Genomic DNA, 14,713 nt, shown 5'->3' with positions numbered 1-14,713 from the left:
TGTGGATCACATTTGGCCACAGGCTGAATGTCATCACCATGTCGTGTTCTTGCAAAGTAGGCAAGTGTCACGTAGGAACGTATGAACTGTCACAGCATTTCAGTTTTGTGGGGTAATCCTGCTTTACTCAACACTGGTGAGGGCTCAGCAGAAGTATTTGGTTTGGTTTTGGTACCACACTTCATGAGAATGGATTGATTAGAGATCAAACAATTGACAGAAATAATCACAAGTCTTCAGGTTAACAATCTACAAAGAGAGATGGAAGGAGTTCTCTAAGTAATCCTGCTTCAGCAGGGGAGTTGGACTAGATGATCTATATGGTCCCTTCCAACTCTAAAAAAATTCAGTGAAAATTCAGTGAAATTCAGTGAGTTGTGGTGGTTGAGCTCAAAGAATAGAAGAGAGAAGGAAACATCATAAGACTTTAGATATGTAAAGGGAGTAGAGGGGGAAAGGCTGGTTGCGAATCCTTATACATTTGTGGATCTGTAGCAAGGCAAGAATCCAGAACTGCTCAGCATGAATCCGTGAAGGCTTTAAATGGTAGAAGGCCTTGAGATTATTATTTTTAAGTTCTATTTTGTTTTGTTTTGTTTTTTAAGTGGGATTTTGTGATGCTTCTTGGTAAAAGCTGATTGGATTGGTTGACAGGGGAGTGAGGAAGAAGAACCAGAGCAGATTCTACGTGGCATAATAAAGAAAATTAAAGGTTTGCTACCCATCTTTTTATAACCAAAGAAATTAAAGTGGGAGAATCGCCACTAACACTTCACATCCATTAGCACTGTTGTGTGCCTTACCATGGGCCAGGACAGAAAAGATCTCTGTGATGCTTACTTCAGCCTCCCCTAAAGAAGCACCCTGGGCCGGTTCCTCCACTAACATCAATGCTACTGACTGTCTATAAATAGGACTTTGGCAAACAGCCCTGGTTTTTTTTTTTCCCCAGGCTCTAGTCACATGCTAGAAAGTGCTTTCCTCTAACTCGGACCGTATCGCAGTCCCTACAGCCGCAACCTGGAAAGCCTGCCCTGCAGAATGGCCCTTTCTGTGGACACGGAGGATGCTGTGGAGGCGGAAGTGAGTTTGCACACACAAGAGACTTATCTGCAGTACCATAGTTCTGTATTCACTGAAGGTAATAATGACTGTAGCCTATAACAATTAACGTGCTTGTAACAAGCCCCTTTGGAGGCCACATGCAAAGGCTCTGTCTGTGTGTCATAGTGCCCGTGGTTCACACTGTGGGAACCTTTACTTCCCTGTGAAAAGAAAAGGGATTAATTTGAGCTTTTAAGGTACGACAGCTGAGCCAGGGGAAGTTGATTTTTATGGCTGCTGAAAAGGGAGTAATTTCTTAGACTTACAGAGAAATATCATTGCCCAATATGCATTATTATTGTTGTGTAATGTTTCTTTGCTTGTATTGGACCTCAGTTTACCTTTCCACGTGCACCTTTGGAGGGAGCTACCTCTGGCAGTTAGTTTTGAGAAAGATGGGGTTTATCAGCTAAACTGGTAACTCTGTTAGCTCTGCATATCACCCCATATGATTTGTTTCAGTGAGTTTATTAAACTGCAAAGGGTGTGTGCTTTAGATGAATAAATGGAATTTACAGAAGCTAGAATGAAATCAGAAAGGGTCCCCCCGCACTTATAACTATGATTAGATCTCACTGAAACAGAGAGGTTTCTCAAACAGTTTACAGGAACTGCCTCAGTGACTAAGGGGCCTGGCTCTTACGCTCTGGTTTGTGTTCCTGATCTCAGAAAGACTGAATTAAAATGAAACTGCTTGGAAAACCTCATGCTCCTATAATAAAATAATCCATTTATTTCATAATGAGACACTTACAGCAAATTTCCCTTTTTTGTTCTTTGCAGAGTGAAAGCTGCTGGGAGTAAGAAGTTGCCCTTCCTTCTTCTACTCTAGAAGACATGATTTCCAGGAAAGTGTTGGGATCTCTTCTCTGTCTGTCGGTTGTTACCGTGTTTATCTGGTAAGCATTTACTGGCAAGTTTGGTCATACTTAGAACATCTTGTCTGTATCTACACTGTGGTGAAAAGCATAGTAGCAGAAAAATAGAGGCAGTGCATTTTATGGAAAGTCCCTGTTAGAGCTGTAAGAAAGAACAGTAATTCGTACAATAGATGAAGTAACACTAGTAGAGGGAGAAGCCTCCCAAGGGCGAGAGAAAAAAAAGACTAGTTGTGTCTAAATTAGGCTGCTAACACCGTATCTGACTCTCAAACAAATGTTCAGGTACAGAATATTCCGGTCACATTTCAGTTCAGGGCTTAAAAGAGATTATTATCTGTCTCTCCAAACACTCCAAACTCACTCCAGTGTAACTAGGGATAGCTTTGTGTAGCTATCAAACATTGTTGCTTTCAAACACTGAGAATGTTTGTAGTTTTGAGTATACTGAGTACTGAATACGCCTTACAGGTTGTCTTGAGCAAACTCAAACATTGCTTGAAAGGAATCTGAGATCAGGCATTTCTACTAACTATTAAATTATTAATCATTCATTGTTAAATTTATTTTTAATTCTACTGTATTTCTGATGTTGCAATTTGCTCTTATTTCACATTGTGGATAGTTGCATTTCACCAGTAGCTAAGTGATTGTATATAAAAATCTACATAGAGTGTGATGAAAACTGAAGGAAGAAAAAAGCCTATGCAGCCTATTTGTCTGCTACACAAATTCGAGGATGCACACACAGCATTTAAAGTTCCAGGAAGTGTCAGGATGTCACATCAATGTATATTGTATATTTATCCATTTGGGGCTTTGCCTTATGTGTGCCATTTGTCTACGCTTTTAAAAAATGTGTAGACCTACATTTTGTACACCACTTGATGCAAATAAAAATACTTAGACCTGATGTTACAAGCTGGATGCTTCAGGACTCATTTTGCCCTGAGCTTCCCATATATGCCTTAGCACCAGTATATTACATTAAAAAGTGAATACACTGGCTCCTACACTAAGTAGTGAAGTAGAGAAACAGCTAGAGTTACTTCTCAAAATCTGTGCCAGATTCTAAGAAGATCTTGGAAAATCCGTGGAAGATATCTTTCAACATTTCCTATCTTAAAATGTTTTTTTACTATCCCAGGATTACAGTTGGGAATGGAAAAGTGCGCTACCTCCCATATTACCTTCCTTGCCGGGAAATCTTGTGAGTATCCCGTTTTGTGTGTAATTAGTAACACAGGTCGTTATTACAGGAGCTGTACTTCACTGGCAGTATAAGTAGTTATTAACAAGTAGTCACTTGTTCTTTATTTTATGCAATGATGAATCTATAATTAGTCACTCTCTTAAAAGGAAATGGTACTAATGCAACCTTTTCTGCTTTAGTCTGCTTGCCCTTCAAGGCAGCTCTGTATTTGTACAGCATGAGTGGATCACAGAGACCGTGACTAACAGGTTAGCGCTGGCTTTATTATCAGGGCATAATCACACTCGTGCACGTGTACATACAGGATCTCACTGTGCTTTGAGATGTGGATTAAGTATCCCAGCTTGCTGGTTGGGGAACCGTAAGTCAGAGAGGTGACATGAATGATGGCATAAGGAGTTGTGGCTGAGTTAGAAATAATCCCCCGGTCTCCTAATCATGTTCTTCATCTTCACTCTACGATCTGTGCTTTCCACTTGCTTTATGAATGTATTTGTGTTATGGTAGCACTTGAGTTGTGGACCAAAAGCCTGTTCTGAACAAAATTAAAGGGTAGATGCTTCTCCAGATATCTTACAGTTTAAGGAGTCAGCTTCATTGCATCATGCAAACTAATGTACAGATAACTGACTTAGCATTGGTCCTAAAAGTTATCTCAAAGCTGCGTGAAAGAGAATTTACACTGTGGAGGAACAGGGTATTTGGCCTAAGTGACTTAACTGCCATATCAGGCCATAGCCATGGCTTTTCCCATCCTTTGTCGTGACCTACTGATCTTGTAAAACCAAAACAAAAAGATGCAAATAGAAAAGATTATCTTTTATAGAAGCATTTCTGATTATTTCAAGCTATTAAAAAGCATTGTATCTAGTAAGATGCTTATTTCTCAGAATGCTGTTTAACGTATGATATATTTTGGGCAGTTCAGCCCTCCGGGGGAACAGGAACAGTTATGCAGGGAATGGACCACACATATGACCAGAACTGGCAGTCCCCAACAAGCATGTGCTGCCCTGGATTTTCACCCCTAAACTCTGACTTTACTTCACTAGACTCAGAGAGCTGCTAACTTCTCTCCGTCCCTGTTCTGTTGTGTGCTCTGTTTCAAAACTCTTACTCATCTGACAGCCCTCAAAGGTGCATACAGGCAACATCTAAATCTCTGGACCAGGCAGAGCAGCGTCCACAGCAACTGGAGGGAGAACTTGGACAGCTGTCAGTACAGCAGCAGGTCCTGAAGCCGAAACAGGTTCTTGTTTTCAGAAAAGTATTACAAACCCTTTTTTTTCCCACCCCATCATGCAGCTCCACGAAAGTCCAATATACAGAAGAGAAGCTAATCCAGCTTTTCCCCCAGTAAGTACTGGCTTTTTATTTCCTGACCTTTAAACTGCTGTCCCTCTCTTCTGGGCATATTCATGTATTATTCAGTGGATATTTCCTCCTTTTTACAGATTATTTTATCAGCAGCCAAGAGTGCTGGCTCCAAAGTAAGTTTCTTTGTTTGAACTTTGTCATTTGTTTATGCTTTTTCATTTGGGTGCTCTGTGGCACTCACAGTTTCAAAGTCCTGATATGCACTGAACAGTACCTTGTTCCAAGAGAATCCTAACCCTATAGGTATATCTCCAGCTGTCTATGCTGTTGTAAGATTGAGTTTAGTCACTGTATATTTGTTAACACACCTACTATAAATTCCCAGTTAAAACATTAGCACACAGAGCCCTGTCTACATGGTTGCTGCCAGGGCCTCTTTTGGTGAAGGGAGAGATACAATAGCTGGAAGACAGTGAGAAATACCTTCTGGAACTGTATTGTAATTGTAACCAGCTGCAGGAGAGTTTTCAATCCATTTCAGGGCAAAATCAAGCAGGTGCCTTGTATGACCTTCAGCAATGGTTTCAGCTAACCTGCTGGATCTTATGCTGGAACAAATTGCAGGCGCTCTTACAGACAGTCTCCATGAGAAGCAGTCAAACCAGTGAGTTTAAACAGACATGGAAGGTTTCAGGCAGCTCAGAAGTGACTTAGGCCAACACTCCTTGTCAGCTCGAGTTTGTTAGCAGTCTCTCTTGGTCCAGCTCCTATTACCTGACTTTTATCTCTAGCAGTTCACTTTCAACAGCCACTATTCTTTTGTGTGTTAATAAACACACCCTGTTAGTACATACCCTTTTTTCCCCCCTGTTATTTCAACAGGACGTGCTGAATATTTCTCTTCTGTATTGGCATAAATTAATGTGTGAAATCAGCTAGTATATGCTGGATTAAATGAGGAGAGAATCATGTAGCTTTTCGTGCTGTATGTCTTCTAAAGGGAGTTCACTAGCAGGCACTGAGAGGATGCATACCATGGAAGTGAGTCAGTGGGAAACCCAGTGCAGCCCTTTAAAACCAAATGAAAAAAAGCCCTATTTAGAGAAACAAACTTGCAGATTTCCTTCTCTCTCTCTCTCTCTCCCCTCCTCCAAAAATGAATAATAAACCCAGAAAGAGAACAGTTCAGTTAGTACATTTTCTCCAAACCAAATTCTTATTTCTGTATAATTTAATCTTTTAATCATATGCATTGCTATAGGAGGGAATGAAATTGTTATTCTCGTATCCGCTCAGACTGAAAGTATTAAATCTGGGTTGAAAGTCTGTTGCTGCCTCAGCCATCAAACTGCTCCCTACAGGTCCCTTGGTTTGGGTTTTGTGCTGTTATTGCCTTGGGAGCGTGTCAGATGGGAGACTGCTGCAGTCTCCAAGTGTGGCCCTGTGCCGTGCATGACAAATTTCATTAGCAGAGTGCTGCAGATCATGGGCTGGGGTGAATGTGAGCGGGCTAGGGTAAATTACACATCATAAATGACATCTTGTTTTAAAATCAAAAGGGTAAGAAAGAAACCCTCAAAAATAAGAAGAAAGTTGAAATAGCATTGCACAGCTGTAATAGGGCATAATCAGACTCTGCTGCATGTATTTTCAGTATTTCCACTACCTACACAGGAGATTAAGGATTTCCTATAGCTTTGTTATGCATTTGAACACTGCCTCACATACAGAACTTTAAATTATATCCGACTGTGTTAAAACTATATGTAAATACTGGAAAAATAAACTGTAGTGCCACAAGCTGTGTTTTAATAACACAGTAATGGAGTATATTTTTATAGTCATTTTCATATTACGACTTGTGTTTTAATCTGTATGTAGCAATCTGCATCAGACTGATAGCAAATATGCATAGCTTCTCATTTTCTGTGAGTTCAGTGGTCATTAAACTCTCCTCGGCAGAAAAGTCCTATGAGCTTAAATGAGATTTTAGTAAATCCTTGGGTTTTGCCAATTTGTTAAACAGTGCTTAATTTCCTCCCAGGAACTGAAATATCCATGCTTGGTAACCTTAAATAAGAGGACAGGGAAAAGGGTCTGAAGATAATACCATCCATAATGAGTTAATGCTCATATCCACACACACACAAACTTCTTCTAGCTGCCTTTTTAGTGTTTCTTTCCCATTTAGTGGCCTCGAAACCAAAAGGAACAGTTACATTTCATTAACATTCCCTTTCTTTTCCTTCAGGCGTCAGGATGTGCTAACAATCACGCCATGGCTGGCCCCTGTCATCTGGGAAGGAACCTTCCATTCCGAGATCCTAGACAGTGCCTAGAGGCCACTGAACCTCACCATAGGGGTGACAGCCTTTGCCATCGGAAAGTAAGTGAACCACTCAGTGGGCGCAGTTCTTGGATTGATGCACTTCCTCTGTGGAAAGATCGTTTTGGCTTTTCTTGTCCTCAGCAGAGCCGAAATCTGTCCCAATCTGTAGTAAACTTTTATGCCCATGTGTCGTGTCCGTAATCCTACAAGCCTACAAGATACCACACTCAGTACCCAAGGTACCTGGTGCATTTTTGAAGAACTAGCATGTGTCTTGGGAATTAGAGCTGTAGATAGGTAGTTGGTCGCTCAAAGCAGAGATAATCCACTTGTTCCTTGTCCTCCGCTATACTTTCCCTGTTGCATGTGTAATGTATGCATCCTTGCAGCAATAGCTAGTCAACGCTCTTCATCCCTTGTCATCTTCCATTCATTAAAGTACCCTTCATGATTCACTGTGCACCCCCTTGTTCCTGCTGGGCTATTCACATGTTGTGTCTGCACAGATACACAAGGTTTGTGGGCCACTTCTTGGAGTCAGCAGAGAAACATTTCATGAAAGGCTATCGAGTGAACTATTATATCTTCACTGAGAACCCTGAGACAATTCCCAATGTCCAGCTGCAACCTGGATGAAGGTTTGTCAATGTCCCCATCCAGAAATACTCCCAGCTGGCAAGAGATCTCCATGCACAGGATGGAGGCCATAAACAAGCACATAGCAGAGACGAGCCATCAGGAGGTGGACTACCTTTTCTGCCTGGACATTGCCATGGTGTTCCACAATACTTGGGGGCCTGAGACCCTGGGTGATACAGTAGCAGCCATACACCCTGACTATTTCAATGTCCCTTGAAGCCAATTCCCTTATGAGAGGACGAGCTCTTCTGCAGCCTACGTCCCTGATGGAGAAGGGGCCTTCTACTATGGAGGAGCTGTGTTTGGAGGCCTGGTCAAGAGAGTCTATGAGTTCACCAAGACTTGCCACGTGACCATCCTGACAGACAAAGCTAATGAGATCATGGCAGCCCAGCAGGAAGAAAGCCATCTCAACAGGCACTTCCTCTCCCACAAACCCTCCAAGGTGCTTTCTCCAGAGTATTTATGGGATGACAGTATTTATGGGAAGACAAAGCCCCCTGAAATTCACCTAATATGTTTTTCCACAGTGGATAAGAACTACAAAGAGATACGAGATTGACCATCTGATTCTTGCAGAGATGTTCTCCACACAATCAAACCCATGGAATATTAGCTCCCACAGAGCATGCCCCACCATGAATTTTTGTTCCCAGTGTGAACAAACAGAGAAAGGAACATGTGGATAGTTTCTCTGGAGAACAGGAGTATCAATGCATTTCAGAGCAGCAGCCAAAGTGGAGGTGAGAATGAAAAGGTTTCTTTGTCCCTAGTTTTTGTAAATAGAAGCATCCCACTTGAGGCTGCAGCACACAAAAAGGCATCCAAAAGGCTAGCTATCAAATGCAAGGCTGTCCTTATAGCAAGGCTGGAGATGCCTTAGCCTGAGTGCGTTCCTGAGGCCTAGCAGAAACTTAGCAAGATCAAAATGGTATTTGACATTCCTGTGGAGAAGGAGAAGACCTAGAGTTTTAGTAAAGACCTTTTCACTTAAAAAAAAAAAGAAAAAAGAATTTTGCAGGGCAATGAATTTTCATGCCTTATGATTTAAACTCACACCCTTTATCAGGATCAGGAGGAAACTCGTGCTCAGAGCAAGTCATCCCTGATTAACGTGCAGCAGGATTTCTTGGACCTTCTCAGCAGAGAGCTGGTACCAGCCATTGCCAGTAAGAACCCTGGCCTGACAGGACAAATAGTGTGAACTCATATGGCAGTTATCTTCCAAATTCCAATCTGTGTTATGGAAACCTGAGTTTAGACAGAACTGGCACAGCTCAGACCCAGACTGAAATTCTTTGGGTTTATTTCAATCACAGATGTGCTCTGAACCTTTTCCCCAGTTCACATGTCTCTGTATATCTTGTAATCTTTTCCAACACAGAAAATCTGGTATTGAGAGGTTCATGTTCCTATCCATTGCTTCAGTCCTTTCCAACTTTTCTAAGCTCTGTGAAATAAATTGGCTAGAAGCTGCTGGAACTGACAGCAAGGGCTGATGCGTTTCCAGCAAACAGGGTGATTTCATTTTCTAACGAAATGCTCTAGTGAAACCGTGAGTTCAGCCTAGAGCTGGAAGTAGGCTGGGGTTAACATTTCCTTTGCGTGAATGTGATGAGAAGCTGAACCGGGCGTTTTGCAGCCTTTAAATCCTGACAGCTCACTTGGGTGAACAGGCGAGGGGGGGGGATCCAAACACAGGGGAACAGCCAGGGCTTGCCAACGACGACTGCATAATTGTCAACTGAGGTCACAGCATGGAGGCTCACGTGCCACCTCCCTTGCCGCAGCACGTCTGCCAGAAACATCTCCTCCGTTACCTCCTGAGGCAGGCTACCGAAGGGCTGTGCAGCTCCGTGCCATGCTCTTTTAATGTCAGCAGGAAGAGAGACCACGGGGAGCAGCAGAGAATAGCCATGCCGAGCCATGCTGTACGGCGCCGAGAGGAGAAGCAGGGGTGAAAGGGCTAAGCTGACTGTTTCTAAGGGAACAGTTAAAAAAAAAAAAAAAAAAAAAAAAAAAAAAAAGGCTCATTTGGCAGAGAGAGAGAAAATGGGGAAGAGGTGCCTGACTGTTCTTGCTTCCCTTCACATGAGAAAATTGCTGTATGGCAGTGTATCAAGTATTCAAAGCTTTAGGGCCCCACCACTGATTGCAGATGACTTAACGAGCCATTTTATTCCTGTGTGAGCTGGCTGAAAATGGCACTTGTCAGTGTCATTGTAGGCATTTCATCTTCCAGAAGATTAATTGGAAAAGCTTTCACCCATAATACCCATAATATAGATAAGGTACACAAAATAGAATCATAGAATGGTTAGAGTTGGAAGGGACCTTAAAGATCATCCAGTTCCAACCCCCCTGCCATGGGCAGGGACACCTCCACTAGAGCAGGTTGCTCAAAGCCCCATCCAGCCTGGCCTTAAACACTTCCAGGGATGGGGCACCCACAGCTTCCCTGGGCAACCTGTTCCAGTGCCTCACCACACTCACAGTAAAGAATTTCTTTCTAGTACCTAATCTAAATCTCTCCCTGAAATATCTCCAGCCCAGAACCCCTAGTGGCAGCTGGGTCTGCTTTATCCAGCAGAGGGTTTGCCCTGTGATATTTTCTCCAGACTGTTGTTCGTGCTGTGGTGCTGGAAGAAGACACCCCTCTACGTAACTAAACCAGAACTGAATCTCCCATGAAGATGTCTGCATTTGGTAACCAGGCAACTCATTTAAGCCAAAAGGGTGAAGAAAAATCTTTATCCAAATATTTCCAAGAAGATACATTCTCACCAAAACCAGGCTTAATACTGTGTATTTCTTATTTGTAAAAGAGTTGTGTCTGAAGGCCATGACTGAAACTGGGGTCTTATTATGCCACTTGCTATATATATGCATATGGATTCCTTTACAAGCCAGAAGGAAGTGTCTAGTCTGATCTCCTGCACAGGACAAGCCAGATAAAATTATCTCCCAATGTCAGTATCAAGCTCACAATACGTGGCTGGGCTGTACTAGATCTCTTAGAAAAGCCTTCAGACCAAATAAAAAGATGAAGTGATATAGAAGCCACAAATCCATACATCCGCTGTGCCGATGGCTAATTCCACTTCTGCCTTAATTCTGCTTTAAATTGGTCTGTATTTGCAGCCATTGGGCTTCGATCTGCCATACTGACTAGAATTCCTGGGCAAATATTCATAGCCTCTACTAAATCCGCCATGAGAGGAAGTTCTCCAGCACAAATGATATGTGATAGAGGTTTGTCTGTGTTTCTGGGGTACCTGTTCTGAAGAACTTTTGTGAACGGCTTGGTCTCCGGCTCTGCTTCCCATCCACCTTTTGGCTGAATCCGAGACAGAGTGATTGACGTGGTAATAGCCTGATTTGTGCGGTGCCAAACGTGTTTATCCTCCTGGCAGGCCCGCAGCTTCTCCCCAGGGAAAAGTCTTCTGTCACATGTTACCTGACACAGATCTGCTCGACAGGGCTGTGATTTGAGGAAGTACCTAGAGACTCCCTGTGTCTCCAGGGAGCAGAAGAATGTGACTGCAGAAACACACTCCCTAGTGCAGTGCGCGAGATGCTCCCTGAATCAGCTCATGCCCTCCTCTAATTAATGAAAGCCTGGACTTCTGTTGTCATCCCCTGCTGATTAATCCCCCTCCCCCAACACCAGCAGCAACCTTTCCTTCTCTCGTTTGGATTGTGCAGCCTGAGACTTGTGGGCAGTGTGGGGGGCTTCACAAGGACCTACTTTCTGATCTGAATTCCCCACCAACATCCACTGCTCAGTGGGGAAACTGAGGCACACATTAGCAAGGCAGCAGACTGGCACTCTTGCATCTGGGGTCTTTCTCCATTTGCCACAGGAGTCAATGCCATCTCACATCTCTCTGTGCAAAGGGAATTTTGACTTGGAAACACACACGCAGTACTGCATGAAAAGTGAATCACCACATGCAAATAAATCATCGGCCGATGTACACTGCCTGTGCTTTCAAGGTATTACTGACCCAAGCCCTGTTGGTCCTTAACCAAGCCTCAGATCAGAAGCTTGTTGCCTTCCCAAGGGCCCTTTGTTCCATCCGCCCCTTTCTGCTCGGCTGGAACAGACTCACCATTCATTGTCTGTCTCATTTAAGAACCCATCTGACAGGCTTTTCTTTCCTTGTCCAAGCTGGTGACTTACATGGTGCATCCATCCCCAAAGGGAAAACTACTCTGGGGGGTAAGAAACAGAAACTGAGTATGATCTTAGGTGGGGCCAAACCATGATCCTCTTGTTTTCCCCACTGATAAGACAAGAATAATTTCCAGACTTGCACCCTTTTTCACTCGTGTTTGGATTTCCCTTAACCCTTCCACGGGTGGTGTTAACCTGACATTATTAACCAGAAATGTCATTTTGAACCACTTTGATGCCCAGCAATAGTTATGAAAGGACTGGCCTAGTCAAACCTCCTCTGGGTGAGATCTGTGGCTGGGGGGCATGGAAATGAGAAGGTCTTTGAGCAGACATGGATGAGGAAGGATAAGAACATCAGTTTTAAGTTCCCTGCACAAAACCAGCTCGGGGAATAGCCGTGTGCATCTGGCTGGCTGAACGCAGCAAAAGCAGCGTGGTGCTGGGAAGGAGCTGGAAGGCTGCGAGCTCCCCGCCAGAATGGCTGGTTTTACTCTCCCACCCTTCGTCTTACCTGTTCAACCTGTGGCTTTTCAAGGAAGGGACTGTCTCTTGTTCTCTGTACGCACAGGGACTAGTCATGGCCGCTCACTAGTGAATGTGAGATACACAGAATGAGTTTCTTTCTCAGCAGGGATTTGTTCTAATCTCAAAGGCCAGCTCTAAGCACCAGGGTTACTGTTTTCTCCTCCCGCTGCTCTGTGCCAGCGAGTCCCTGTGGGATCCCCAGGGCTGAAACATGCGGAGAGCAGCTCTCCAGCTAGAGTGACAATGACAGTGACGGGTGCTTTCAGGGACAGCAGGAACTGGAGAAGGAATTTACAGGAGTGGGTTGTGCTTTACTCACTCTAAATCCCCAATCCTTCAGTTCTGCTCTGCACGTAGGTCCACACAATCAAATAATTTAGGAAAGCATCGCTAGCAAAACGCATCCAAGAAGTGACTTTTAAATGTCTGCCTACCCACCCTGTCCCTCCTTTCTCCATGAGTAACGCTGTACTGACTTGACTTTTCTTGGGCTATATTTAGATTAAACATAGATCCACCAAATGTCGCTGTTTCATGTAAAACTAGCATAAAGCCATACAAATAGAAAGGCAGTTTTAACCAGAAATCTCTGCTGCTGGTGTGCCCACCTCATCCCCCCTGCCCCCCCGCTGAACCTTTAGCTGATTTAAAGCAAGTCAGATAAATACAAATGACTTCTTTAAAGTGCTTCATTCTGGGTTGTTTTTTTGGTTTTTTGTTTTTTTTTTTTTTGTAGTGAGTTTTGCCAGCCAGCAAATTACATAGTTATAGACCTTTTGAAGTATGTATTTCTCCCACTGCTCAGCGCTGACACCGTTACTATAATTAGAATGATGTTGCTCTGTAGCAGCATCTAGTGCCAGAGCGAGAGGCCTGGCAGCACCTTTTCCTTTCCTGGCAACGTTTCCCGTCCCGCGCTGCTGGATCTGCTGGCCCGGAGCCACGGAGGAGCGGGATGGCCAGATGTGATGGGCTGTGCCTTGTCACTAATTCCCACCGGGGGCCCCGGCAGAGCTGGTTCTTCCCGTTCGGTTGGGGGGCTGTGAGACGCGGTGGCACTGGTGTGGGTGCCGGGTGCGTGTGTGTCGGTCCCCAGCATTGCAGCTGCCGGGTGACGCAGCCTTCTCTCAGCTCCTGCTTCTCCTGACATCACTCTGCAATGGCACATGTCATCGGGCTCATAAATATCAACTATGGGTACTGGGGCCCTTCGCATGCAGCCTCTCTGTTTCCAGGGCAACCCCGCTCGCTCAGCCTCCGCTGTCTCACCAGCTCACGCTCCAGCACACCGACTGTGCACCCAAATCTCCAGCAGCTTTTTCCCCGGCTCCCTGCGTGCCCCCGTTTCGGGTGCTGGGTTGGGGAAGCTGGGGGTGGACGTTTGCGCACGTCTGGTAACCCAGTCCCCGTGGGGCAGGGTGTCGGGGTCGCCTGGTTAGAGGTGTCACGCTGGGCAGAGCTTGGGGCGCGCAGGGGGATCTCGCCCAGCAAATGACCCCTTTCCCTGCCCTGAAGCTCTTCTCCTATTTATAGCTCACACAGCTATAAAAACCCTCCCAACCGCTCGCCGGCGGGGCCCGCAAGGTGCTTTCCCGCGGGTCACCCACAGCACCCACCTCCTCCTGGGGAGGGGGGGCACCCAACCAGAGGCGGGGTGCACATCTGGAGAGCTGCCCGGGGGCGGGCGCCCACGGGTGCCGGTGCCCGTGCGTGCGCCCGCGGGTACAGCCGCTCTCCCACCTGCGATCGCTCGCCCGGTGATGCGGGCGGCCAGGCCGGGCGGAGCCGGACCGGGCCCCCGCCCTCCCGGTAGCGGCGCGCCCGCCCCCGCCCCGCACGGTGCCGCCCCGCCATCGGCTCTCCCGGCCGCGCTCCGCGCTGGCGGTGGCGGCTCCCCGGGGGCGGCGGGGCCCCATGGCCGGCGCGGTGCGGCCCCGGCCGCCGGGCAGCGCGGAGGGGCGGTGAGGCCGGCTCCGCGGAGCCCCGCGGCGGCGGCGGTGGCGGTGGCCAGCGGCTCTCCCTGCGCGGCCGGCGGAGGCTATGCGCGGGGCACGATGATGATCGACACTCAGGTGAGTTGCGCGTTTCGCCCCTCGGCTTTGTCTCCCCGGAGCACTTTCGCGGTGTCGTCCGTCCCCGTCCCCCCCCCCCCCCCCGAGCTCCGGTGCGCCGCTGCGGGGTCGGCCGGGCTCGGTCCCCTTCAGCATCCCCCCGGCTGGAGGGGGCTCACGGCGGCCCACGCGTGTTCGCCACGGGTGACTAATGCGTGCGCGGTGCCAGGGAGCGAGTGGGCTCTGTCGGCGACTTCCTGGGGGTCTGTAGCTGCAGGTGCCTGTCCCTTGCTGCCTGCTGGTGTAGGGGAACGCTGTAGGTGCCAGCGATCCTGCCCCTGGTTTGCAGCGTGAGCTTTGGCAGAGGAGAAGCAGCAGCCTTTGCAGGGGTGAATTATTATTTGTTTGGTTTTTTTTTTTTTTTTTTTGCTTTCTATCCGTGTAACGGATAAGCGCGGCCAGTAGAAGTGGGACTGA

The 14,713-nt window shown here is 46.2% G+C and overlaps 2 protein-coding genes across 2 annotated transcripts; both read left to right on the top strand.

Annotated features, from left to right (window-relative positions):
* Window positions 1-985: 985 nt before the first annotated feature.
* Window positions 986-8,472, top strand: LOC141473563 (globoside alpha-1,3-N-acetylgalactosaminyltransferase 1-like). The gene is made up of 6 exons (XM_074161119.1): window positions 986-1,083; window positions 1,888-2,003; window positions 3,130-3,192; window positions 4,501-4,551; window positions 4,650-4,685; window positions 6,764-8,472. Exons 2-6 carry the CDS (start codon window positions 1,942-1,944, stop codon window positions 6,849-6,851), a joined length of 300 nt encoding a protein of 99 aa, XP_074017220.1. The 5' UTR covers window positions 986-1,083; window positions 1,888-1,941; the 3' UTR covers window positions 6,852-8,472.
* Window positions 7,397-9,469, top strand: GBGT1 (globoside alpha-1,3-N-acetylgalactosaminyltransferase 1 (FORS blood group)). Its single transcript, XM_074161118.1, is given in 2 exon segments — window positions 7,397-7,513; window positions 7,515-9,469. Coding segments are annotated over 2 exon segments (645 nt in total). The 3' UTR covers window positions 8,043-9,469.
* Window positions 9,470-14,713: the final 5,244 nt, after the last annotated feature.

Source organism: Numenius arquata, chromosome 19 (assembly GCF_964106895.1).
Source record: "Numenius arquata chromosome 19, bNumArq3.hap1.1, whole genome shotgun sequence".
Taxonomy (NCBI): Eukaryota; Metazoa; Chordata; class Aves; order Charadriiformes; family Scolopacidae; genus Numenius; species Numenius arquata.
The sequence above is the reverse complement of the archived record's forward strand: the minus strand, read 5'-3'. Positions and strand labels throughout refer to the sequence as shown.

Bases quoted from the DNA above. Each gene is read 5' to 3' on its own strand.
- LOC141473563 (XM_074161119.1), top strand. From the start codon at position 1,942: ATGATTTCCAGGAAAGTGTTGGGATCTCTTCTCTGTCTGTCGGTTGTT. The intron at 2,004-3,129 runs GTAAGCATTTAC...TTACTATCCCAG, and splicing joins GTTGTTACCGTGTTTATCTG to GATTACAGTTGGGAATGGAA. The intron at 3,193-4,500 runs GTGAGTATCCCG...CCCATCATGCAG, and splicing joins CTTCCTTGCCGGGAAATCTT to CTCCACGAAAGTCCAATATA.